At 36.7% G+C, this 26,624-nt stretch overlaps 1 protein-coding gene across 10 annotated transcripts in view; it reads left to right on the forward strand.

The window, feature by feature from the left end:
- Positions 1-26,624, forward strand: part of NSD1 (nuclear receptor binding SET domain protein 1) — a 149,201-nt gene that overhangs the window by 97,692 nt on the left and 24,885 nt on the right. For all 10 annotated transcript variants that reach the window (XM_037499087.2, XM_037499082.2, XM_037499081.2 and 7 more), the window contains 9 exons: positions 35-159; positions 3,165-3,435; positions 5,797-5,906; positions 9,515-9,590; positions 11,862-11,980; positions 12,843-12,986; positions 15,572-15,695; positions 21,403-21,603; positions 22,881-23,060. In XM_037499087.2, coding sequence (XP_037354984.1) covers positions 35-159; positions 3,165-3,435; positions 5,797-5,906; positions 9,515-9,590; positions 11,862-11,980; positions 12,843-12,986; positions 15,572-15,695; positions 21,403-21,603; positions 22,881-23,060 — 1,350 coding nt within the window. The remainder of the gene's footprint in view (positions 1-34; positions 160-3,164; positions 3,436-5,796; positions 5,907-9,514; positions 9,591-11,861; positions 11,981-12,842; positions 12,987-15,571; positions 15,696-21,402; positions 21,604-22,880; positions 23,061-26,624) is intronic.

Here is a 26,624-nt window from a genome sequence, read left to right on the forward strand (position 1 = left end):
TTGGTAAATGCTGAGTTTGTTTCTCCAATTTTAGGTGTACGATCAGAGAAGAAACGCCTTAGGAAGCCAAGCAAGTGGCTTCTGGAATACACAGAAGAATATGATCAGATATTTGCTCCTAAGAAAAAACAAAAGAAGGCACAGGAACAGGTGCACAAGGTATATCCCATTATTTCAGCAACCTTTCATTGGTCCTTTTAGGATACTGCAGTGTTGACTTTATTATCATATTTTCTTTGTGGGACAATGATTTCTTTAACTGGAATGTTGCTTTTTTCGTTTTTTTTTTTTTTTTTTTTTTTTCGTTTTTTTGTTTTTTAATCTCCAGCTTCTAGTGTAGTGCCTATTGTATATCAGTTATACAGAAAATGAGTCTATGGTGGTGTGTGTATGTTGCTCCCCTTGCTTTCAGAGAGTTTTTAATCATTTAGGAATATTATTAGGTTAAATGTTTGGTAAAAAATCTAGAATATTAAAATTACATAATACTAGTTTTTCAAATCATTGTTAAAATATGTTACTAGCTTTATTTTTTAATTTTAATATCCTGAAGCTGAAGCTTTAATGTAAACTAGGGATATTTTATCCTTCTCCTTCCAAATAATATGCATATCTAAAATTTGATACATTCTCTTTCATAACTAATTTAACAGCATATCTAACAAGATTGATTTATCTAATAGCAAATCCATATTCGGATTTTTCCAGTTGCTCCCTAACCTTTACCTTGTTTATCCAAACCAAGATTCAGTATAGGACTACACATTATATCTGGTTCTTACAATTTCTTTCTTTCTTCTTCTTTTTGGGGGCATAGAAGAACTGGGGGACATAGAAGAACTAGGGTGCAGGCTAGAGGTGCAGGGGAGTGAGAGGATTCACCAGGGACAGAGAGGATTCACAGCAGAACAGGCAGATCTACTGAAATACACTGCTGAGGGGAGCAGCGGGTGAGACAGGAGAGGTCTGCTGTGCCATGTGGATTAACTCCTTGGCCAGGGATTGCGGTGATAGCACTGAGACGTAACCCTAGACCACCAGGAAGGCCCTTGGTTCTTACATTTCTTAAGTTTCTTTAAATCCAGAACTTTTTTTGCATGACTATGTAAGCTTTAAGATTGGCACATCATCATCTAGATTAGTGTTATTGCTTTCTCATAGATGTCAGTCATTAAGCATTTTTCTTTTTACTTTATTTTCCTTGTTAAGTGAAATTTCTAACTGATAATATGATAGATTCAGGTTAAACATTTTTAGCTAGGTTACATTGTAGATGATATTCTGTCTTATATTGCATGACATTAGAGTGGTGACTGATTATTCTTTTTTAACTTATGTTTTAAACTTTCTGATAAGAAGGGTGTGTGTGTGTGTGTGTGAGAGAGTGTGTGTGTGTGTGTGTGAGAGAGAGAGAGAGAGAGATTACTTTGTCTCCAAAAGATTGTGCTGGATGATGTTTCCCATCATCCATTTCCTTGTTGGGTTTTTTTTTTTTTTTTTAAAGATTTATTTATTTATTTATACAACCACTGGGTACAGTCAGAAGTGTGGGAGGGTGAGAGAATTCACCAGAGCGAGAGCAGGGAGCAGAGCAGGCAGAAGGACAGAAGTACACTGCTGAGGGGAGCAGCGGGCAGCAGGAGAGGTCTGCGCACCATGTGGTACCCTCCTCCGGTGGCTGGGGAGCAGCCGGGGATCGAACTGGCGCTGCAGAGGCTGTGAGCAGCTTCGCAACCCAGCGCTCAACCGCTGCGCCACCCAGGAGGCCCCCCCCCTTTTTTTTTAAGATATATTTTTATTATTTTTTATACAAGCACTGGGCACAGTCAAGCGTGGGAGGGTGAGAGAACTCACCAGAGCTAGAGCAGGGAGCAGAGCAGGCAGAAGGACTGAAGTGTGCTGCTGAGGGGAGCAGTGGGCGGCAGGGGAGGTCTGCGCGTCATGTGGGACCCTCCTCCAGTGGCAAGGGAGCAGCCGGGGATCGAACCGGCGCTGCAGAGGCTGCGGGCAGCTTCATAACCCAGCACTCAACCGCTGCTCCACCGGGGAGGCCCTCCTTGTTGGTTTTTAATAATAATCAAAAAAATCTTTCTTATATCAATAGTTGCTTTAAGAGTATAAAAATGAAGACTTTGAGATTTTTTTGTTCTGATTGTATTAATTAGCAATTTCTCTCATTAACTGAATCCTTTAATGGTCCTGAAGTACATGAAAAGCAGAGTAAATGCTTATTTCTTTGCTATTATTTTACCAATTTAACATCAAGGAGTTCATTATTATTTGTTTTAATTGGTGAAATATTAGGGAATCTTTTTTACTTTTTTTTCCCTGCATTATCACTGACCTTAATGAATTTTTATAGTTTTGGTGTATCTACAATTAAAAATTTTTTTTTTAATTTTTAAATTAATTTTTCAAAAGAATAATCATTCACCACTGCGGGAAACTAGATATAGATATTTTCTAATGTCATGCAAAAAACCTTTTTTTTAAATTGTGGTAAAATATACATAACTTAAAAATTTAACCATTTAAAAATAAGTAGTTCTGTGACATTAAGTAAAGTCACTTTGTAATATGACAAACATCACCATTATCTACCATCTCCAGAACCTTTTCGTGTTTCCAAAGTGAAATTCTGTACCTATTAAAAAAACTACTTTGGGGGCCTCCCTAGTGGTTCAGGGGTTAAGTCTCAGCACTATCAGGTTATCGTCAACCACTGTAGCATGAGTTCGATACCCAGCCACATAGCAGACCTCTCCTTTCTTGTTCACTGCTCCCCTTAACAGTGTATTTCAATAGATCCACCTTTTCTGCTCTCCACTCTGTCTCTTGTGAATCCTCTCACCCCTGCACCTCTGCCCTACACCCCAGTTCTTCTATGCATAAATAAATAAAAAAAAAAAACTTTAAAAAAAGGAAGTACTTTGCATTTACCCTGGCAATTCCCATTCTATATTCTGCCCCTATGAATTTGACTACAATATGTACCTCATGTAGGTGGCATCTTTGTCTTGAATCTGGCTTACTTAGTGTAATGTCTTGAAGATTTATTCATGTTATAGTGTGTATGTCAGAATTTCATTCCTTATTAAGTGTATTAGTCACTTTGACATTCAAATTTGTAACTTTGTCCCATGGCTTCTATTTTTTGCTCCTAGGTAAGTTCCCGCTGTGAAGAAGAAAGCCTTTTAGCCCGATGTCGATCTAGTGCTCAGAACAAGCAGGTGGATGAGAATTCTTTGATTTCAACCAAAGAAGAGCCTCCAGTTCTTGAAAGGGAGGCTCCATTTTTGGAAGGGCCCTTGGCTCAGTCAGAACTTGGAGGTGGACATGCTGAGTTGCCACAGCTGACCTTGTCTGTTCCTGTGGCTCCGGAAGTCTCTCCACAGCCTGCCCTTGAGTCTGAGGAATTGCTAGTTAAAACACCAGGTAAGATGGTGATGGAATCTCAGTATGTAAGTGGGTATGATTAGAGGAAGCTGGAGATTTTAGTATATTTTGACAGAAAGCCAGTAATGTATCTGTGTACAACAAAATGCCACTTATGTCCTAGTAAATTCCTGAAAAATTAGCTAATCTGATATAGTTTCTTACCATGAATTGGAGGCACATTGTCAAAAAGGCATATTTTTAAAGTTACTCTTTTCTCTGTTGTTATACTTCATGATTTTTGATCAGGAGTTGTGTCAGTCAACACCTAGAATGACAGGGTCTTTTGGAGAGGTAGAACATATTAATAGTGTAAGCAAATTAAACATGTGCTTCAGATCCTGACTCCATCAATTCTTGTGTTACTTGGGAAGTTGTTCAGCCTCTGAACTTGCTTCCTCATCTGTGAAATAGAGATCAAAATATATAACATTAATGTCATTAATCTCATATACAGTAAGCAGCTTAAGGTAAATTGTCCCTTTAAATTAGTTACCAATTGCTTTTCACTTTATCATTTTTTATATACATGTCTCTTGGTGAGAGTTGGATATAACATACTGTCCTACTTCACCTTTTGACTATTGAATTTTGTAATCAGCCAGGGAAATTTTTGATGTAATTTTTTTGCATTCCCAGTAATAACTTATGAGGTTATTCTTTTAAAATATCCTAATCAGACTTAGTCAAATAAGGAAAAATCTAAAAGATTTAAGAGAATCTAAAGATTTTTAAAGAATATTAAAGGTGTTTGCCATAGCATTACTTATTATGTGTCAAAGTCTGTCTTAGGTGCTTTTATATAACTTAAAAAAAATTTATGTATTTATGCATGGAAGAACTAGGATGTAAGCCAGAGGTGGGGGGATGAGAGGATTCACCAGAGAGAGTGGGGAGCAGAACAGGCAGATCTATTGAAATATACTGCTGAGGGGAGCAGTGGGTGAGACAGGAGAGGTCTGCTGTGCCATGTGGGTTAGCTCCCTGCCTGCCTGGGGATCAAACTCGTGCTATAGTGGCTGGCGCTAGCTTGATAGCACTGTCTTTAACCCCTGTGCCAGCAGGGAGTTATATATAATTTTTTTTTAAGATTTATTTTATTTATACAAGCTGTGGGTACAGTCAGAAGCGCTGGAGGGTGAGAGAATTCACCAGAGCCAGAGCGGGGAACAGAACAGGCAGACTCATGAAATACACTGCTGAGGGGAGCAGCGGGCGCAGCAGGAGAGTTCTGTTCGCCATGTGGGACCCTTGCCCGGAGACCGGGGATCGAACCGACCCTGCAGAGGCTGCGAGCAGCTTTGCAGCCCAGCGTTCAACCCCTGCGCCACTAGGGGAGCCCCTGTAATTCTTTTTTTTTTTTTTTTTTTTTTTTTAAGGTTTATTTATTTATTTATTTATACAAGCACTGGGTACAGTCAGAAGCATGGGAGGGTGAGAGAGTTCACCAGAGTCAGAGCGGAGAGCAGAGCAGGTAGACTGACAAAGTACACTGCTGAGGGGAGCAGTGAGCACGGCAGGAGAGGTCTGTGCGCCATGCGGGACCCTCACCTGGTGGCCGGGGATCGAACTGGCGCTGCAGAGGCTGCGAGCAGCTTCACAACCCAGCGCTCAACCACTGCGCCACTGGGGAGGCTATAATTCTTTTTTTTTTAAAAAAGATTTATTTATGTGTACAAGAACTGGGTTACAGGCCAGAGTTGTTGGGGATGAGAGGATTCACCAGAGACAGAGTGGGGAACAGAACAGGTGGATTGATGGAAATACACTGCTGAGGGGAGCAGTGGGCAAGTCAGGAGAGGTCTTCTGTGCCATGTGGGTAGCTTCCTGACCAGGGATTGAACGGTTCTAGATAGCTTCATAGGTTGTGTCTTAACCCCTTGCACCACCAGGGAGGCCCCCTATTATATAATTCTTAAGAGTAATCCTAGAAAGTAAATTTAAGTGTCACTTATTTAGAAACAACGAAAGTTCTAATCCTAATCCATTTATGTCCAGAATCGAGGTTCTACTTTACCTCACTTCTCACTTTTTTGCCCTTACCAGCTAGGATTTGTTAAAAAGGCAGTCTTCCCTTTTTACTTTCTCCTTTAGTTCTTTTGTGATTAAAAAAAAAAATACACACACTGACATAAGAACATCCTCACATTAGTTTGTGTCTATAATGGGAACTATTTTCTTGTTTCATGTTAATTAACATTTTACAGTAGACAAACTCCTATGCTGTCATTCCCCACAATATGAGATAAATATCAAAAACATGTTGATTTATTTTTTCATTGTATGTAGATTTTTAAAAAATATATAATTAGCTTGTGCCTATTTTCAAAATTATCTGATGAAAAGATGCGTGCATTTCAGGAAATTATGAAAGTAAGCGTCAAAGGAAACCAACTAAGAAGCTTCTTGAATCCAATGATTTAGATCCTGGATTTATGCCCAAAAAAGGGGATCTTGGCATTTCTAAAAAGGTATGTTCATTTGGTCAGTTCTAAAATATAGTTAAACTCAGCAAATAATGGGATTTAAAAACCTTTTAGTTCTACTTATAATATTGCTGTACGTATACATAGAAATTGCAGAATGTCAGTGTATACTTAGTCTTAGTAACTTATGTTAAGAGGCTATTTTGCTTTTGTGCTTATCAGTTGATTTTAGATTTTCTTTTAAAATGAAAAATGCAGAAAACTTAATGTGTTTAATTTCTTTTCTGCATGCAAAACCTCTTACCTTTTTTCTACTGCATTTTTCTTTTCTCTGTAAGTCAATAACCTACTCTAATCCCATTGCTCTGTCTGCATCACATCTCAGAAAAGACCCAGCTCAGTTATTTATCCAGGCTGAAACACTTGAACTGAAGTTTATAAACTCAAAAACTTTTTGTTAGATAACAAGTCATCCTCAAGCTACAGATTTATTTATTTATTTATTTTTATTTTTGCATAGAAGAACTGGAGCGGGTGGAGGTGTGTGAGAGGATTCCCCAGAGACAGAGTGGGGAGTAGAACAGGCCCATTTACTGAAATACACTGTTAAGGGGAGCAGTGGGCGAGACAGGAGCGGTCTGCTGCACCATATGTGGGTTAGCTTCTTGGTCGGGGATCAAACTCAGCCTGCCGAGGCGGGCTGCCCCAGTGATAGTGCTGAGATTTAACCCGTAGGCCACCAGGGACACCCTAAACTATAGATTTAAATAGAAAATTATTTTCTAATTCTATAATGAATAATATCTGGATATGGAGTCCTTAGAAAACATTTGACTTCCCTTATTTGTGAGGAATAACTTAGGAAAATACTAGACGTTCAGTTGTAGGATATATATATTTCATAAATAATTTGAGTCTTTAGCTATAGCTAAACCTTTATATTAAGGTCCCTAAGTTTTGTTTTGTTAGATATTTACCCATGTGGATTTGAATGAAAATGTAAAATTTAATTAATGTTCTTTTGCCTTCTTAGAAAGCCAAATTATATCCTTCATTTAGTTTATTCTTCTTAAAGCAGTCTTATGAAATTAACTTTTCATTTATTCTTAAGCTCATCTCCTTCCCTGAAAACTTTCTTTGCAGTTTTTCCAAGTTTCGGGGATGTCTTGTCTCCAAACCAATCTCTAATTCTGCAGTGCTTGCTTTCTCTCTTTGCTTTGTTCAAATCGTAGGCACTTGGCAAGAGAGAGAGTTAATAGTATTGCTAAAGGTGAAATACGCACAAATTTCTAAGTAAAGAAAGAATTCTGATTAGTTAAGTGAATTTTATTTTCCTGCAGTTCATTGAGATATAATTGACATATGTGATGATTTGAAGGAATAAGATGAATCTCAATGTTTTTGATACTTCATTATTTAAAAATAGTGTTAATTTAAACACTGCTCTGTCAGTCAAACTCAGTTTTATAATATAAAATATGACTTGTCGTGTTTATTAGTTAATTTTTTTCCTGGGGGATAAAAAGCATGATTTAGTTTATATACTTAATTTTAATTTTTATAAGCAAAGGTATCCCAGAACTCCTTTCTTTTTTTCGTTTGAGATGTAATTTATACCTATAAAATGCATAGATCTTAATTTTTCTGTTTGGTGGCTGTGGGAATTAAATATACCATGTAAGTACCACCCAAACTAGATATATTTTTTATCTACCACCCCTAGACTCCTTTTGTGCTCACTGTTTCACAAGAGTCAGTTGCTCATCAGTGTCTCTTCCTGAGGGAAAGCTTTTTTAATTCTCTTGCTATTGATTCATTTTGCTTGTTCTTTAAGGTGATATACTATATTGCTTTGCTTTTTGTTTTTTGTTAATCTGGTTCTTCTATTCAACATGTTTCTGAGATATACCCACAGAGATTTATCTGTAAGTTCATTGCCTGTCATTGCTCAGTTATATCCAAGTACAGTTTTACCCTCTTCTGGAGATGCACATTTGAGTATTTTCATTTGGGAACTAATTAGTCCTAAGTCTGGCATGAATATTTTCTGTCTTTTTTTGGACACAGTTTTCATTTCTCTTGGTGTAAATACTTAGGAGTGGATTGCTGGCTCAGGTATGTTTGCCTTTTAAAGAAACTCCTAAACAATTTTCCCACTAGCAGTATGTGAGAGTTCCAGTTGCTTCACATCTTTACCAGTGTTCAGTTTGTCAGTCATTTTAAATTTAGCCATTTTGTGTTTCCCTAATGATGGATACTGAGCCTCTTAGTTTGTGGTTATTGGTCATTCATGTATCTTTGTAAAGTGACTATTCAAACATAGATATTTTTTTTGTTGGTCTATTATTCTTTTTTATGGTTGCTTTTTAGGAGTGTGTTTATATTGGACATATGAATCCTTTGTCAGTAAACTTTTTTCTTCAGTCTGAAACTTGTGCCCATTCATTTTTGTAGTTGTGTCTTTCATGAGAATAAAGAAAAAACAAAACAGATGGATTTTTATTCCTGTGTTATTTTAACTTAGAAAATTGATGAGGTTGAAAATGAGAATATTTTCTGACTAGTTTTGGAAACATTTTAATTGTTTACGCTTTACAGATTAGGGTTAGTGTTAAGCAATGAACTATAAATAAGTCATCTATATAATATAGATGATATTTTTCTTTAAATTATAAATTATAAATTTTAATAAACCCACAAATCTCTTGTGGGTTTGTCTACTGATCTTTTTGTTGCATTTAACTGGATATCTTGGTATTTACCTCTTTGTTTTATTTGATTTTGTAAGACTGAGCTACATTTTATGTGAGGAAAGTTGTATTCTTATGATTAATGTATATTGTGAGCATTCAGAAATTCACAGCTGTATTTTATCTCGTTTTGACCTCAAACTTTTGGGACTTTATGGCAAAAATAATACCTGTGTGTGTGTCCACCAAATTTTGTTTATATATGTCATTGTGAAGAATATTATTCCTTTAGGAGGTATTTTCTTGGATGGAATTAATTTCTACAGGAATTTAAAAGTAGGGACAGTAAAATGTGTATGAATTACTCTTAACGTATTTAAGTGTTTTATGACTTTAATGTTGCTTTATTTTCTATTAACTACAGTTATTTAAATTAGACAGACATTTGATGACTCAAAAATTTTCAGTATTTAGAAATAATCAAGTAAATAAGTCAGTGTAAAATGTAATGGCTGTAAATTTAGTTAAGGAACTAGTAAATTTAGGTGATGTGGACATGGAACTGAGATGGCGAATTTTTTTGAGTGTATATATACTCAAAAAAATTCACCATCTCAGTGAATTTATATACATATATATATATATATATATATATATACACACTCCTTTCTCTCCCACTTCAATCAAAATAGCATCCTTATACTTTTTTACTTTGTGAGTATTGCCTTTAATTTTTTTTTTTTTTTTATTTCTCTGCGTATGTGGCAGTCATACATTTGGAACTTTTTTAAAAAATTTTTTTAATCTGTTGAATCCTTTTTTGTAAGCATGCTGTTCTTTTAATTGTCAAAAACATCCAGGATGCTATATCTTTGGCTATAGACAGTTTAGTTTGAGGCATGTAATGTAAAGGGTTTATTTTCCATTCCTTTGTAAACCGCATTGTATTTTATTTATTTGTAGTGTTACGAGTCTGGTCGCTTGGAGAATGACATTACTGAATCATGTGCTGTGTCTCATACTAAAGAGTTTGGTGGAGGTGAGTATTTTTGTGTTTTAAAAAGTGAAATGCGGGCCTCCCCTGGTGGCGCAGCGGTTGAGCGCTGGGCTGCAAAGCTGCCTGCAGCCTCTGCAGTGCCTGTTTGATATCCAGCCGCCCGGCGAGGGTCCCACATGGCGCACAGACCTCTCCTGCCACGCCCGCTGCTCCCCTCAGCAGTGTATTTCGGTCCATCTGCCTGTTCTGTTCCCCACTCTGGCTCTGCTGAATTCTCTTACTCTCCCGCGCTTCTGACTCTACCCAGTGCTTGTATAAATAAGTAAATAAATCTTTAAAAAAAAAATAAAGATGAAATGCAAAAATAAGTGTGAAACAACTTGTCAGTTAACTAAAAAAAGTTCTAAGTACATAAGCAAGACCAGTAAGGTTCTAAGTTCTAAAGAAGGCTTAGAACTTGGAATATGCTTCCTAAAACTGCATGTTACACTAACAAATGATACTGTCACTTTCACTGTTATGATGAATTTAGTTAAGCGGAATTAGAATTATATATGAGTAAGGAAATGTTGGGCATACTAGAAGATCAGCGCCTTGATTTTCTTATTAGATAATTCTCCAGACTGCATTATCTCCAGACTGCACTTTGTTGGCTTTAATTCAATTTTTATTTCTAGGAGAGAAAACAAGCAATCTGTATTGAGAAAGAAATTATAAATCATTTAATTACATATAGTCTTAGTTTCTTTAATCACATTTATAACCTTTGGTCAATGGGTGTATTCTTCAAAAAGAGTTTACACTTGAGCTTATTCCATTGTGATTGCTTCTTAAAGGCTTGGGAATCTTCTATATTAAGATGGAATTTGTCTCCTGAACTTCTGCTGGGTGGTCTGGTTGTTCTGCCATGAGGGATGGGCCTTTACTCAGTAACAGATTTAATAATCCTGATTTGAGCATCTACTCTGTCGGTTTCTTTCTTTAAGGACTATTATCTCTGATCTGTCTAAAGCATTATAGAGTGTTAGGATATTATCCAAATTATTCTTTTCTATAGATAAAACCTGAAGATGAAAGAGGTAGCAGAGTTGAGAAACTGAATCCAGATCTGACCAAATTCATGACCACAATAATGTCCTGTTATCCATCCCAGATTTTTTTCATGCCAGTTCTTTCTACCCTTTGATCATTTGTTTGCCATGGTGTTTATTGATTTGCGTCATTATGGAAATATTAATCCAGATTTGAGCACTCTGCATTAGATGTACTGCAAGAGTTCTCATGAGGAGATTGTATTTTATATCTTACACACTTCTTTTAATGTGACCCATGATTAAGTTTTCCAGCAAGTAAACCTAGCAACATGGTAGCTTATTTTAACTTTTTGCACAATTTTAATTCCATTATATTTGCTTGCTTTGCTTAATTAAAAAAATACTTAAATAAAAATGCAAAATATTTTTGTATATTCATTTTTTGTAAAACCTGAAGCCTGCCCTTTATCCCTTGTAAATTTCACCTAAATGTTTTAGTTTGGGAGAATTTTGAAACTTTATTCTGCCATGCTATTAACTCTATCTTTAGTCATAGATTGTCAGCAGCTTTGATAGCAGAGCATTTCTATCTTGATCAGGCAGTCCTGGAAGCGACCATTACGACAGTCTTTTAATGTCCAGTCTCCATGTTAATACATTGACTAAATATTCTGGAACATTAAGTTGAAATATTTATCATAGAAAAAGAGACTGGAATTTCAGTAACTAAATATGCCATATTAAGCCACTTAATTTATTTTATATTGTTGGATGTTCAAGGTTATACTACCACTACATGAATATCCTTTAAGCCACTAAATATATTGGGGAGTTCTTTCTCCCCACTTCCCCGTTAAACCAAATCATACATATTTCGACTTTCACCTTAATCCTTAAATGAGGTAGTTATTATAGTTTACTGTTAATATTGGAGGCCAAGTTTTAGTGTCTTTTCCTGACTACTAAGTGCATTCCTTCCCCACCTATAGTCTGTCATTTCAGTTATATAAAATGAAATGAAATAACCTGTACATTTAGTAGTATCTGTGTGAGGCAGAATTTATAATTATTTAGCTATTTCTCCAACTAGTCACATAGTCATGGGTAAGTCTCTTTTTTCCCTGTACCCGTTTTCCCCGTATGCAAAGTTAGAGAATTACATAGGTTTTAAAGTTGTTTTTTTACTCTAACACCCCACGACTCTATTTAATTGAAGGCAAGAATTCCTAGTCATATGTGTGTGATTAGGCAGCAGATAACACCTATTTTCCTGTCATAGGCACTACCAAGATGTTTGATAAACCGAGGAAGCGAAAACGACAGAGGCACGGTACAGCCAAGGTGCACTGTAAGAAAGTGAAAAATGACAGCTCCTCAAAAGAAACGCCAAGTTCAGAGGTATTACTCAGTTCCTCATCTTTTGACCTTCCAAAGCAAAGCTATTTTTCACAATAGAGACTGCATCCCTCTTCCCCTTGAGTTTACTTAAGGAAAGTCTTCTATGTAAATGGCTAATAGCTAGAGGAAAAGGAGATCCTGATCCTAGTAAAAATTAGGTACATATGACAACTGTACAGTATGACCTTTTAAAAGATCATACCCTATGCTGTAGATGTCAGATGAGTACAATATCAAGTTAATCATAGGACCTGAATGAATTTGGATATTGCCCTTTAAAAGTTGAGACTGCTGCAATAAGGGGTAAAACTCATTTGCTTTTTTCTTAATATCAATTTCTTAGAATAATGTTTGTAAACATTGACTTGTAGGATAGATAGATATAAAACGATTTCCTTGCAGAGCATCAGTATAGTCATTGGTGCTATGTTTAACTTTCCAACTCAGATTAAAAGAGAATTAGAACAGGTTAGATCATCATACATTATAATATAGAGTGTTCTTTCCAGGACAATAGAATGCCCAAGGTGGGCATTATTTAGGAAACACTGATCTTGGAAGGATAAATAAGTAATCAAATAAACTTAAGAATGTTTTCTCTCCCTTAGTGAAACCTTAAAATGGAACAGCTCAAAAAGTTCCAGTGGAACAGCCTCAGAGCAGTTAGTGGCAGGGCATGAGGCGCCCACTACCCGCCCAATCACAGCAGGGTTAGAACTAACATTGCATGCAGTCCGCCCGCGTGATTGGCTGAACATCTGTAAGTGCTTAATGACTAGACAAATAGCAGCCCAGAGGGAGGGGGTCAGATGAAGGAGACATGAATAATACAGATATGGGATATTATTTTTTTCTCTGCAAGGGAGAACTGATGCCACACAGGACTGCTGCAAGCCCCAAGGATACGATTGAGGAGGGTGTGGAGCACGACCCTGGGATGCCAGCATCTAAAAAACTGCAGGGAGAAAGAGGTGGAGGAGCTGCACTCAAGGAGAATGTTTGTCAGGTAGATACTGTTTGTCCACTTTTATTTTGATTGCATGCTTATCTTATAAGAGGATCCCTCTCATATTCTTCATGACTTAATCATGATTAGGATAAAAATTCTCTTGGATGATTCTAGTGGAGTTATTTCCCTTTAAGCTCTTAACTCTTCTCCCTCTTTACAAAAAGAGAAAGAGAATGAAATATTTAGCGTTGGTAAACCACCTGTCCTTATTGCTGGTCTGAAATTGAAATTTGTGGTTTTGCAGAGATCTTTTTTCCTCTGCCTTTCATGGTATCAAAATCTTTGAATTTCTAAGTTGTTAGAAGGTAACTTTTGCTTTGAGATTTTTTTATTGCTTTGAACTAGTGGCTTTAGAGAATCATTACTTTTGTTTTTCTGTTCACTTAATAAAGGTCCAGTATTTACTGTGTCTCAGGCAATTCTCAATTACTTTATAAATATGACATCATTTATTCTTTATAGCTATTTCATAAAGTGGGTTACCATTATCTTTATTTTATGGATGAAGAAACTAAGGCGCAGAGAGGTAAAATAGCTTGGTAGTAGTCACACAACAAATCCAGGGTTCAAGCCCTGGTAATTTGGGTTTGGAGTCTTAATCACTATGTTGTGTTGCTTCTCTGTGAGAAGTGACTCCACTTATTGTTAAAGAGCCTTTATGTGACTTTGGAGTAGAATCAATTAAATGGATGCTTTGGACATGTTTTCCTTTACATTCTTAATTTACATTTGCAAATTCTTTAAAAATGCCATATAAAAAGATGAAGATATTATTAATTTCTTTTAAATAAGGCAGCTAATAAAATTAACCCCAGCATAGATTGTTATTATGACCAAAATAATTTTAACTCAGTTTTTTAATGTAATCATATTCAGCCAGCTCAAGGATTAAAAAAAGTGTGGTGACCTTGTGTTCCTGATTTATTTGGGCCTGTCTTTGTTTAGATCTGTTTTCTTTGCAGAACTTACCAGTAACAGCTCCTTTCATTTTCAAGTGTCCCAGTTTGAAAAATGAATTACATGGTGATCCCAGTTAAAGGGTTTAGTCCATAACATTTGGTTAATTTGAAAATTTCATTCTTTGATATATACTATAATTGAAGTTTTCCTAGTTAAGTGATATCAAAGCTGTATTGTATGTCAAAGCTGATGTCACTGGCAATCTGATTCCACAAAACAATACATAACATTTGTGGTATTTATTAATATTTTGTGTGAACAGTGGATAAAAGGAGAGCCAAACATGAGACTTGCTCAGACCATGGGCTAATGATTCAAGACTTTGCTGCCTCTGACCTTTTACCCCTAGTTTTCCTATTTATTTGTTATTTTAGCTTTGATATTAAGTGGCCAAGATAAGGATCTTTAGGCTCCTGAAGACAGTAGTATTGTCTCATCACCTTTTTCCTTTTTTGTCTTACAGAAAAGACTTTCATTTTTAATACTTTTCTGGTAATCACTATGGAGAAACAAGTTAGGATATTTGGTAATAAATGTTAGGAATTTACAGAGTTTTGGAAAATCTTGTAGCATTTTCACAGTGACAGTCATTTACTTCCTAAGGTCCTATCTTAAGTGACACTGTATTATATAAGATCATTTCAGAAAGGTGTTGTCTGATATGGTTTTAGACATCTCAAGGATTGTTCAAACCTAGATTTGAGCTCTTTCAGGACTTACTATGACTTAAGTGCAGGTGGCCAGTATCTCTTGCTTGAACCATTGACTATCTCTCTTGGCTACTGTTTCATGTAGCAGTCAGAGGGATCTGTTTTTAAATGAACACTTGATTTCAGTCTTCCTTTCATAAAGCTATCTAATGGTGGTATTCCTTTGCAACTAGAATAAAACTGGGAATTCCATACCATCATCTATTAGGCCATACAATCAGACCCTTGCCTCAACTTCCGATTGCTAAGTTTTTGTCCACTTTAGTCCAGTAACATTGACTTATGATTTTCAAATGTGCTGTGGTTTTTCTTATCTGTGGACTTTCTGTATTTGCTGCCTTTCTGGTCCTTCTTTCAGGTTACATGTCATTTAGAGAACAGTCTGAGAGGCTTTTTTTTTTTTTTTTTTTTTTTTTTTTTTTTTTTTTTTTTAGTTTAATTTTATATATATTTTACATCATTCTTCCTTTTTGTGTAATGCATGCTTTCTCCTCTCAGGTGTAGTCCCCGCAAAATTCCCACCACCAATTAACCTGTGCACCATCACTGTAGTCCCTTGTGTAAGAACTGAGAGGCCATTCTTAGTCACCCAATCCAAAGTAGCTATTTGAATTCTCTACCCAATGCTTATCATCATCTGGTATCTATTCTGTTTGTTAAATCATTTACTTGTATGACAATACAAGTATTCTTAGTATTCTAAGTATTCTTAGACTGTAAGACTATGAGAATCAGGAACCTTGTGGAATCTGCCATAGAGGAAGCACTCATTTAAGTATTATTGGCTGAATGGATGGTGGGATTACTTGGTTCTGGCAAAGCTGCTTTTAATCATTGTCTTCATGAAGACCTTCTGCTCCAGATCTGAAAAACCCTTTTCTGTAGATAGATCTCTTTTCTTTCTCTTAACAGAACTGTGAGAAATTGGGTGAACTGCTGTTATGTGAGGCTCAGTGCTGTGGGGCTTTCCACCTGGAGTGCCTTGGATTAACTGAGATGCCCAGAGGAAAATTTATCTGCAATGAATGTCGCACAGGTAATGTGAGAGAGAGTGTGTGTGTGTGTGTGTGTGTAAAAGACTCTTCAAAGAAGGTTTGAGTTTTAAGTTTGTCAGGAAAAAGACATTGGAGAGAGAGTCTTGTGTAGTACAGTCACAGAGATAAATGTTCTGTAGTCTTTGTCCTCAGAAAAGTGTATCTTGTGAAAAATGAGTATGTAGCATAATGTAGTGCAAAAAGTGTTGTAGTGATACATTTAAAGTACCATGTGAGGGCCTCCCTGGTGGCACAAGGAGTTCAGTCTCAGCACTATCAAGCTATTGCCAGCAAATGCAGCATGGGTTTGATCTCCACTCAGGGAGCTACCCTGCATGGCACAAGCAGACCTCTCCTGTCTTTCACCTGCTGCTTCCCACAGCAGTGTATTTCAGTAGATTTGCCTGTTCTGCTCTTCACTCTGTCTCTGGTGAATCCTCTCACCCCCCCTCCCCCCATACCTCTGGCCTACTCCAGTTCTTGTATGCATAAGTTAATAAACTTGATCTTAAACAAAAAAAAAAAAAAACATGAATAAAGATGAGCCACTGCCACAGAGAAAGATATCTGAGTTTCACTTCAAGAGAAAAATAGAAATTGGTGTGAGGAGGGAAAGGACATAAGTTCCAGTAATGGAAGTATCAAATAATTTGGAGAATAGGAAGCATAGGTCATTGTGTTTAGAATTCAAGATATTTTCAGGAGAAGGGGCATTGGTAGTGACAATGTGAATGTTGGTCATGAACTTTACTTGGGGTGTGTGCACTTTTCTGTGTGTATGTCATACATCAATAAAACTGTTTACTAAAAGAAGAAAGATATTTTGGGCAGAATTATATTGTACAAATTGGGTCAGAAACTGGAAGTGATCGAATGAGCTCAGCCTGTAAAGTAACTCACCAGCGGTGCTAAAGGAGATTATTATTATTTTGACATTAAATGTGGATGTTAGGACATTTAAGTAGTGCAGGAATGCTGGCTGAAGGTATGTTTTGTGCTCATTAAACCATGGGTTTGGATGATGCTGCCCAAAGAAGCAGCATCTGTAGAGTGAGATTAGAGCCTTCTGTTGTACCTGGAGATATCCACTTAAAGGGGAACATGCAAGGTAAGGAGTCAGTCAAGGGATGTCTGAAGCCCATAGGAATGGAATGCCATCAGCAGGGGCAGATGTAATAAAGAGACCAAGGAATTTCTGAAATAAAGCAGCAGTGAGAAAATGCTTGACTTTTTACCAGAGTGTGCCACACTTAACCAGGTTTAAGAGTGAATAGGTAGAAATATACATAATTTCTTCCAATAACTAGACTTCAACAGAAAAGAGGTCAGTAGCTGAAGGGAGGATTTTACAGAGTCAAGAGGAAAACATCTTCAACGTAGAATGAAGAGTAACAGTTGTGTAGGGAAATGAAGTGCTGAAGGAGAAAATGCATAACTAATGAACTACAGTTAGAGAGACAGTTACAGTTAGAGAGACAATAAGGTCAGATGGGAATTAACCATTGAATTATAAAACAGAACAAGGAAGCTGAAGTTTTTTTCTTGGTTAGGTGAAAATAAGAGGAAAGCAGTTTCTAACTTTGAGGGAAGGATATAGATTTAGAGTAGTCTCTGTGGGAGATGAGAGAATTCACTGGTGTCTATGATGACCATGTCAGATTGAGTCATTTACTCCTCCTGCTGTCACTTTTAGGGGCATGGGAAGCAAGAGCTGGAAGATATTTGTGGGGTTACTTCACCTCCTTCATAATTGACTTTTGATAGTTATGGGAAATTGTGGCATCTCCAGCACTGTAAATGAAATTTAGGGGAAAAATTTTAGGTTTATATTTCTCTTAATCTTAGAAAAATCTTGCCTTTTGTGCCAGTGATCTGGTTTTGCTGTTCTTTATTATGAATTAATATTCTCTAAATATGTTAATTTAAGATAAAATCTATTTTTAAAGAAATCAACTTTATTGAAATATAGTTAGTTACTATAAAGTGGACCCATTTAAATGTATGTTTTGGTAAAATTTTTCTATTCATGTATCAGCAACCATAGTAAAAATTTAGAACTTTTCCTTAGCTCCAGAAAGTTCGCTAAGAACTTTTAGAAGTGTTCACTCCTTCAGTACTTACACACCTCAGCCCCATCGTCAGTTTCAAGTTGTGACTGCTTTCTGTTACAACATATTAGATTTATCTTGTTTAAAATTTTATAAAATAGAATCAGAGCATATGAACGTTTTTGTATCTAGGTCAGCATAAGATTTTTGAGGCTCATAATCTTGTTTAAAGCAGCTTTGTTTGAAGTGTAAATGATAGACAGTAAACTGCTCAAAGTATAAAATTTTATCAGTTTTGATGTGTGCATATATGTATACACCTGTGAAAACAATCACTTAGCATAGCTTTTTGAATTCAACAGTGTTGCAGATGTCTATATTTGATTTCTGGGTTTTGTTCCATGATGTGGATATATAATTCACTTTGCTTATTTGTTCATCTACTGACAAACATTTGGGTTGTTCTGAAGTTGGACCATTATAAATAAAACTGCTGTGAATATTCAAGTCTTTGCAAGGGCCCATTTTCTTTTCTCGTGTAAATACCTAAGGGTAGAATGACTACATCCTATGGTAGGTGTATGTTTAACTTCAAAGAAACCTCCAAATTGTTTTTCAAAGTGTTTTTACCATTTTGCAGTCCCATTAGTACTATACCTATTGCACATCGCTCATGTGTTTATTTGCCATCTTCTTTAATGAAGTATCTCCAGATTTTTCAAAATTTTTGATTAGATTGTTTATATATTGTTGAGTTTCAAAAAAGAGTTCTTTATATATCATCTGGAGGGCCTCCATGGTGGTTCAGGTGGCTGAGCAGTGCTGTGAAGCTGTCCACAGCCTCTGCAGTGCCGGTTCAATCCCTGCCAGCCGCAGAGCAACCCACATGGCGTGGCAGAGCTCTCCTGTCTTGCCCACTGCTCCCCTCAGCAGTGTATTTCAGTCAGCTTGCCTGTTCTGTTTGCCACTCTGTCTCTGGTGAATCCTCTCACCCTCCCACACATCTGACCTGTACCCCGGTTCTTGCGTAAATAAATAAAACATATATATATATATATATATATATATATATATATATATATATCTCATCTGGATACAAATACAAGTCATTTATTATACATATGCTTTTCAAATTATTGTTCCATTTTGTGTGACTTTTTTTTCATTTTCTTTTAAGGAGCAGAAGTTTTTAATTTTCATGAAGTTTGTTACATCAGTTTGATCTTTTTTCATGGACTTTGTTTTGGTGTCATATCTAAGAAGCCTTTGTTAAGCCAGTATCACAAAGAATTTGTTGTGAAAAATTACTGGTTTGGGCTTCACATTAGGCCTATGCTTATTTTGAATGACGGATGTGAGGTAAAGAGGTTACTCATTCTTAGGATAGGAAATTTTATCCTAGCTTTAGTAAAAATGAATAGAGTAAGGAGAATAAAGGAGTCATTTCTTAAAAATGTGACTAACCATATTTTCCTACCATAATCTAGGTTACTCTAGTTTAATGTTGGGTTCCAATTATTCAGAATTAGGCAGTAGTTTACTTCTTCCCATATATGTATTTTAAAGTTTTTCTTAAAATTGTTATCAGCTTGATACAGGGCAGCCAGGGGCATTAAAACTTGCCAAGGACACTGCCTAAATAGTTTACCAGCCACTGGTTATAAGCTGGGTGATTTCACAGTTTGTAGATGAGGTAGGTTATTTTCATGAGCTCCTATTTTCAGCACATGCCAGAGTGTCTGTCTCTTCAGGTCTGTCTATCTTTGAAGTTTGGATTCTTTCCCTTACATTGTATTGCGTCTCAGAGAAGGGAAGATTTTATTTTCCCAAATTAAACTTTTTTATTACAGAAATCCCCAGACATGCAAAAGAAGAAAGAACGGTGTAGAGTGTCCGTATATTCGTCATTTAGCCTCAGTATTAGCTTTGCTTCATTTTGCTTGTGTATTTCAAAATGTTTTTGTTCCAAAAGATGCAGCTTCTAAAAATATATATTCAAAGAGTAGCAAAATTAGTGTCATCTACTTCTCCAGGCCATTTTCTCATTTTCCTGTTTGTTTTAAAAAATGTTTTATAATATTTTAAATCAAGATTAAAATAAGCTTTCTGAATTGTAGTTCTTGGTAAGTCTTTCAAGATGATTTTAATCTACACTACCACCTTCCTCAACCTATTTTTATTTTTTTTTTAAGATTTATTTATTTATACAAGAACCAGGGTACAGGCCAGATGTGCAGGAGGGTGAGAGGATTCACCAGAGACAGAGCGGGGACCAGAACAGGCAGACTGACAAAATACATTGCTGAGGGGAGCAGTGGGCGAGATGGAAGAGGTCTGCTGCGCCATGTGGGACCCTCGCTGGCTGGCCAGCCGGGATCGAACTGGTGCTGCAGAGGCTGCGAACAGCTTCACAGCTCTGTGCTCAACCACCTGCGCCACCAGGGGAGGCCCCCTATTTTTTTTTTAATGTCATTTATTTTGTTGAGACAATGGTTATTTGTCCTGCTAAATTGTCCTCATTGTAAATTTGCTTGATTGCATCCTTTAACTTGTTTTTCTATCCTCCATGATTCCTGGAAATTTGTTATATCTAGAGACTGGATTAATGTCGGGTTATTTTCTTTTGACAAGAATACTTTGTAGGTTTGTGTACTTCTCAATGCATCAGCAAACTTGTGTTATCATAGTTTCCCACTTAATAGTGATATTATAATTGTTTAATGGGTTCATGTCGTCAGCCTGATCAACCTATTAAGCAGTTCCTTTCTGTGATACTGTGACTTATAAGAAATATATATTTGGTCTTTGTTCATTTCTGACAAAGAACTCTTAAACCCTTAAAATTTACTGAGTGATGAGAGTAATAGAGATGTCCTTTGTTTGTGTTTTGTTATGTTAATGAAGCAACTTTTGGATCTGCCACAACCCCTGAGAATGGGGCCTAGTTGCCTGGAAAATCAAACCTTTGATTAGGGGGTTGTAACTTTCAGTACCTCATTGCCCCACCTCAACTTCCCAGGAGGGAAAAGAGCTTTGTGGTTGAACTAACTACTTGTGGTCTATAATTTAATCAGCCATGTGAGGAGGCTTCCATAAAAACTCAAAAGGGTGGGGTTCAGAGAGCTTCTTAGTAATTGAATACATGGATGGATATTCAGGGAAAACGGCATGCTCAGAGGGCATGGACACCTCATGCTCTTCTCTCATATCTTGTCTTGTGTACTTCTTCCATCTGGCTCTTACATAGTTACATGCTTTTACAATAAACTGGTGATCTACTGAGTAAAATGGTTCTCTTGAGTTCTGTGAGATATTCTAGCCTATCAGTCAAACTCAGGGAGGGGATTATGGGAATCTCTGATGTGTAGTCAGTGGGTTAGAACACCTGGAATTTTGACTGGTGTCTGAGGTGGGGTGGGTGAGGGGGAAGCAGTTGTGTAGGACAGGGCCCCTAACCTGTGGATCCGATGCTTTCTCCAGGGTAGATAGTGTCAGAATTGTAGAACACCCAGCTGGTGTTGAAAGAGTTGATTTATGGTTTGGGAAAAATAGCACCACCTCCAAGTTGGTTCCAGAATTGTGTACTCTCCTTTTACTTAATGGTGAACATTTGTGAGTTCTTAAATTGGTATAAATTTGTAACCTTCTCTCTGTTTCCCAGGAATCCATACCTGTTTTGTATGTAAGCAGAGTGGGGAAAATGTAAAAAGGTGCCTTTTGCCCTTGTGTGGAAAGTTTTACCATGAAGAATGTGTCCAGAAGTACCCACCTACTGTCATGCAGAACAAGGGTTTCCGGTGTTCCCTCCACATTTGTATAACCTGTCATGCTGCTAATCCAGCCAGCGTTTCTGCATCTAAAGGTATGGTTTTTTCTTGGGGACCAGTCTCATTGTAGAATTTCAATTTCACTGGCAATGGGTGTTTACAGATGCGATATAATTGTGTGTCTCCTCAAGGTCTCTCTGACTGTTATCAGCATGTATGTGAGAGAGGAGAGTAGTTGACAAGTTCAGCAGTCATCATTGTTTTTATGGAGTATAGAATTGTGTGACAAGTTTTAAAATTCTTCTGTCTTCTGCTATACGTTTTCCTTGCCTTACTCTATTAGAGGAACAAAGTTTATTCTTGTCTTGTGGGCTCTTAACATCTGTGGTTGTCAGATGTGATATCATTTGGACATGCTCATAGGGAAGAATTTAGTTTTTTGTCTTAGAGTTGGTTTTTTAAAACTCCTATCCTGAAAACTTCTGATTCATGACTAGGTTGAAAGTTCGAGTTTCTAAACTTTCTATGTACGTAAGTAAACTCAAAATTTAAAATCTGTTCTCATTGGGAAAATAGTTTCTTTCTGTTCAATAATAGTGTATCTCTCACTGATTTACTTAAAAGCCAAATATTATGTCTGTATTGTTAAATGCTTGTGTGGGAAAGAACCTCCAGTTCTACCCACAGGTATTGAGAAAGAAAAAATTAGTAGTACTGACTTTTCTTTTATGACTTTTCTGTTAATCAGACTTTTGTAAAATGATTTTTGGGCCCTATATATCTCATTAATCTAAGTACAGTAATTTAATTTCCTTATTCAAAATTACAGTTTAACCATCAGCTACTTTCCCCTTTTCAGTTATTGTTTGGCTGTTTTGGTAATGATTTTAAGTTGTCAGAGTATGTATAAGGATGTTTTGCTCTGTACGAGGTTCATTTACCTGAAAGGCTTTTAGCATCATGGAGGAACAGGAAGCCAAAGGTACCTGTATGCATTAGCGTTCCTCCCAGTTGGCCCTTTTTTCTGATAGTACATGCACATGCACATGCCATTCTGCAATTGTGTCTGACTTTGCTAGGGGTCAGGGTTATGATTTTTAAATAGGACATTTCTTTGTAAGGCTTACAGTTGTGCCTTCCTACAGTGGTGACATACCACACAGCTCTTATCTCTGCTTTTCATAGCTTGGATGGGAGAATTATGTGATAAGTACCATAAGTGAATTGGGGGTTTAAGATCCCTGGTCCTAGTAGTGCTGCCTTCTATTTGTGACATTTTCTCAGTATGAGAAAATGAATAACTCCCTTTTTTTTTTTAACATTTAATGTTTTTCTTTTGTTCCTTCCCGGTTTTCTTGCCTCATATGTTTAGGTCGTCTGATGCGCTGTGTCCGCTGCCCTGTGGCGTACCATGCCAATGACTTTTGCTTGGCTGCTGGGTCGAAGATCCTTGCGTCTAATAGTATCATCTGCCCTAATCACTTTACCCCTAGGAGGGGCTGCCGAAACCATGAACATGTTAATGTTAGCTGGTGTTTTGTATGCTCCGAAGGTAAGACATGACTTCTTGGTATATGAATAGTCAAAAAAGAGATTAAATGCAGTAAAAGGAGTTTTTTTCAGATTGCTGGTAGAAGTAATTTTAGGAAATGATGTAATTTTAGGAAATTAATACATAAGAGTAGAACTTCCCCTCAATAGGGAGGGCTTTTATTTTTGTCGGTTTAAATAACGATTTGATTTTTATTAAAAAAAATAAATGAAGCATTAAGAAAAAGAGAAAAAAAGCAAAATCATGCTTGGGAAATGGGCAAATGTAGTCAAAGTCAAAAAATAAATGTATATTCCAGTCATGTAGATGAAAAAGTTTTGGGGGATGTAATGTGTAGTATTGCAATTAGTTCACAATACTGTATTGTATATTTTAAAGTTGCTAAGATACTAGATCTTTCAAAAAGTTCTCATCACACAAAAAAATTTATGACTGTGAGATGTTGGATGTGTTACTTAAACCTTATATATCAAGTCATTTTATCACACAGCTTTAAACTGACACAATATTGTATGTCACTTGTATCTCAATAAAGATGGGGGGAGAAACTGGAGGTTAAGAAATAAATAACAAACTCAAAATTGCCCCATCAAATTAGAACATTGCTTAATATTAAAGTGAGGGGCCTCCTTGGTGGCGCAGTGGTTAAGTCTCAGTGCTATCAGGCTATCCTGCCAGCCACTGCGGCATGAGTTTGATCCCTGGCCAGGGAACTAACCCTCATGGTGTAGCTGACCTCTTCTGTCTCACCCACTGCTCCCTTCAGCAGTATATTTCAGTAGATCTACCTGTTCTGCTCCCCACTGTGTCTCTGGTGAATCCTCTCACCCCCCACGCCTCTGGTCTGCACCCCAGTTCTCGTATGCATGAATAGACGTAAAACAATATTGAAGTGATATTATTGTAGACATCTATGCATATAAATAGGAAAGATAGATACCAGGATAGAAACTATTCTGTAAGATGGTATTCTTGTATAATTGTGGTACTTTATAACCCATTTTATTTGAATTTAAGGGGGAAAAGCACAAGGAAAGTGAAAGGACTTATGAACTTCTGTTAAATATTTCTGAATTGTAAAGAATATTAGTTCCTAAAAAGTCTTCTAAACTGGGGCCTCCTCTGGTGAGCTGGGCTGCGAGGCTGTCCGCAGCCTCTGTAGCACCGGTTCAATCCCCGGCCACCGGCGAGGGTCCAAAAAAAAAAAAAAAAAAAAAAGGTCTTCTAAACTGGAAGAAAAATAGATTTATATTTTTTTTTCTTTGAACTTAAAACATACTTCTTTTGAGCAGAGACTCTTGCACATTTTCTTTCTTCTTTCCTCCCATTTCTCATAGCCTGATTTTTGCTGTTAAGTGGAGGATATAGTACTCATTAATTGCCAGTCCATTTACTGTGGGAAATTAGTTCTGAATTCCTTATTTCAATTTTTGTCATTTGACTGAACTTCTGAGAAGTACCAATATGTGCTATAATTCTCCGCTTTAGGTTATTTGTCATTCACCTCTGCTCGAGGTACATGTTGGCTTCCTACAAATGTTTAGGCTACATGTTCTTATTCTAATGCTAATACCCTTATGGATATTGCTCCACTATATTCAGGACTATGCTGTTTTTGGTTTTAGATATATTAGTGTTGTGATCATCCTATATGAAATTTTATGTTACTGTACATTCTTTTCGTTCTAATAATATTTGCTCATTATAAAACTGTCTTGCAGTAAACACTGTTGCCTATTTATTGTACCACCTATCTGTTACAAAGAAAATAAAGTGTGGTATTTATAGCATTTAAATCTAACAGTCTCTCATTCTACTTTTAGAATGAAAATAGGTATCTGAGATGCTGAACTTCAGGCTCCAATAACTTTCTGTTTCTTGAACATGGGAAGGTGAAACAGTTTCAACATTAGACTGTTTTTGATTCTAGGTTGGGATAAAATGAGATAGTTTGAAGAGAGATGCCTGAATGATGGCAGTCCTTACTTGTGGGATCGGTTGGATGCTGAAAAACTGTCTATTAGTAAATCCTCATTAATAGCTCATTCCCAAGGAAACATAGTAGCTATAGCATCAACTCTCAATGTCTAGTCCATGAAACCCTGGGAAGGGAGCAGGACAATGGGAGACCCTTTTAGGGTCTTTACCGAGACTGTTTTTCTTTTCATAATAATACCAATAATGTCACTTCCATTTTTATTTTGTTGACACATGCACTAATGCCACAAAACCAATTGTTAGAAAAACTGATGGCACCTCAGCACAAATCACTGTGAGGGCTCCACTGTATCACCTAATACTTGAAATTTCACATAAGAATACCCTTTTTTAAAGATTAAACACATGCAGTTTGCAGCAACATGGATGGAGCTAGACGGGATCGTGCTCAGCGAAATAAGTCAGAAAAAAAAAGAAAAATACTGGATGGTCTCACTCATAGCAGGAATTCAGAAAACCTAAATAAGGGACCACGAAAAAGACTAATTAATACAAAGTAAAAATCAAAATCAACAAGCAACTATAAACCAGAGACATACTACGGGGGCGGGGGGGTGCGGGGAGAGGAAGGATTAGGGTCAAAATACGGGGGGGTGCAATTGTATGGGGAACATAACCGAAATGAAAATGCATATATGGTGCAAAAATGAAAAATGATGTAAGAATTATATGAAATAAAATATTAAAAAATGAATAAATAAAAATGGGAAAAATCCAAAGGGGAGGGGAAAAAAGGAATACCCTTTTATAAAAAAGGTCCTTAATAAACTATTAATTTTATTTTTAATTTAAAATCTTTTTTTTTATTTATGCATACAAGAGCTGGGGTGCAAGCCGGAGGTGTGGGGTGGGGGTGAGAGGATTAACCAGAGACAGAGTGGGGAGCAGAACAGGCAGATCTACTGAAATACACTGCTGATGGGAGCAGCGGGCGAGTCAGGAGAGGTCTGCTGTGCCATGTGGGTAGCTCCCTGGCCAGGGATTGAACTCGTGCTGCAGTGGCTGTGGATAGCTTCATAGGTTGTGTCTTAACACATTGCGCCACCAGGGAGGCCCTAAATTAAAATCTTGATCTTCAAGTGAACGTTGCTTTAATATTATGTGTAATGCAATGGGAAGTAACACATAAGGGGGTTCTGCTGCATACTGATGGTTATCTTAAGTTAATGTGCTTATGAAATTGCAATCTGAACAGGAATTACCTTGTTCATGGAACACCATTTATAGTTGTAAGAATTGCTGACAAACTATGACTCTTCATACTTGGATATTTGGCAGACATTTTCTTGAAAATGGACAAAAGTGAGAATGTAAATTCAAAGAAAACACCTGACAAATTGTTGCCAATGATAAAATTTGGAACACCTTAGTGAAAATGAGAATTTTGGAAAATTGTTACCTACTACACTGAGCTTAGCACCTTCCTAGTATTTACTGATAAAATCATGGTGGTTTAATAAATGTGACATTTAAATATTGTAAAATGAAATAGGTCAGTGATTGAAAGATCCACATGACTTAACACATTTTTCATGTGACCAGTGCATATGTATGTGTTAACTTTCA

Source organism: Talpa occidentalis, unplaced genomic scaffold (genome assembly GCF_014898055.3).
Source record: "Talpa occidentalis isolate TD23 unplaced genomic scaffold, MPIMG_talOcc4v2.1 talOcc4.9, whole genome shotgun sequence".
NCBI lineage: Eukaryota > Metazoa > Chordata > Mammalia > Eulipotyphla > Talpidae > Talpa > Talpa occidentalis.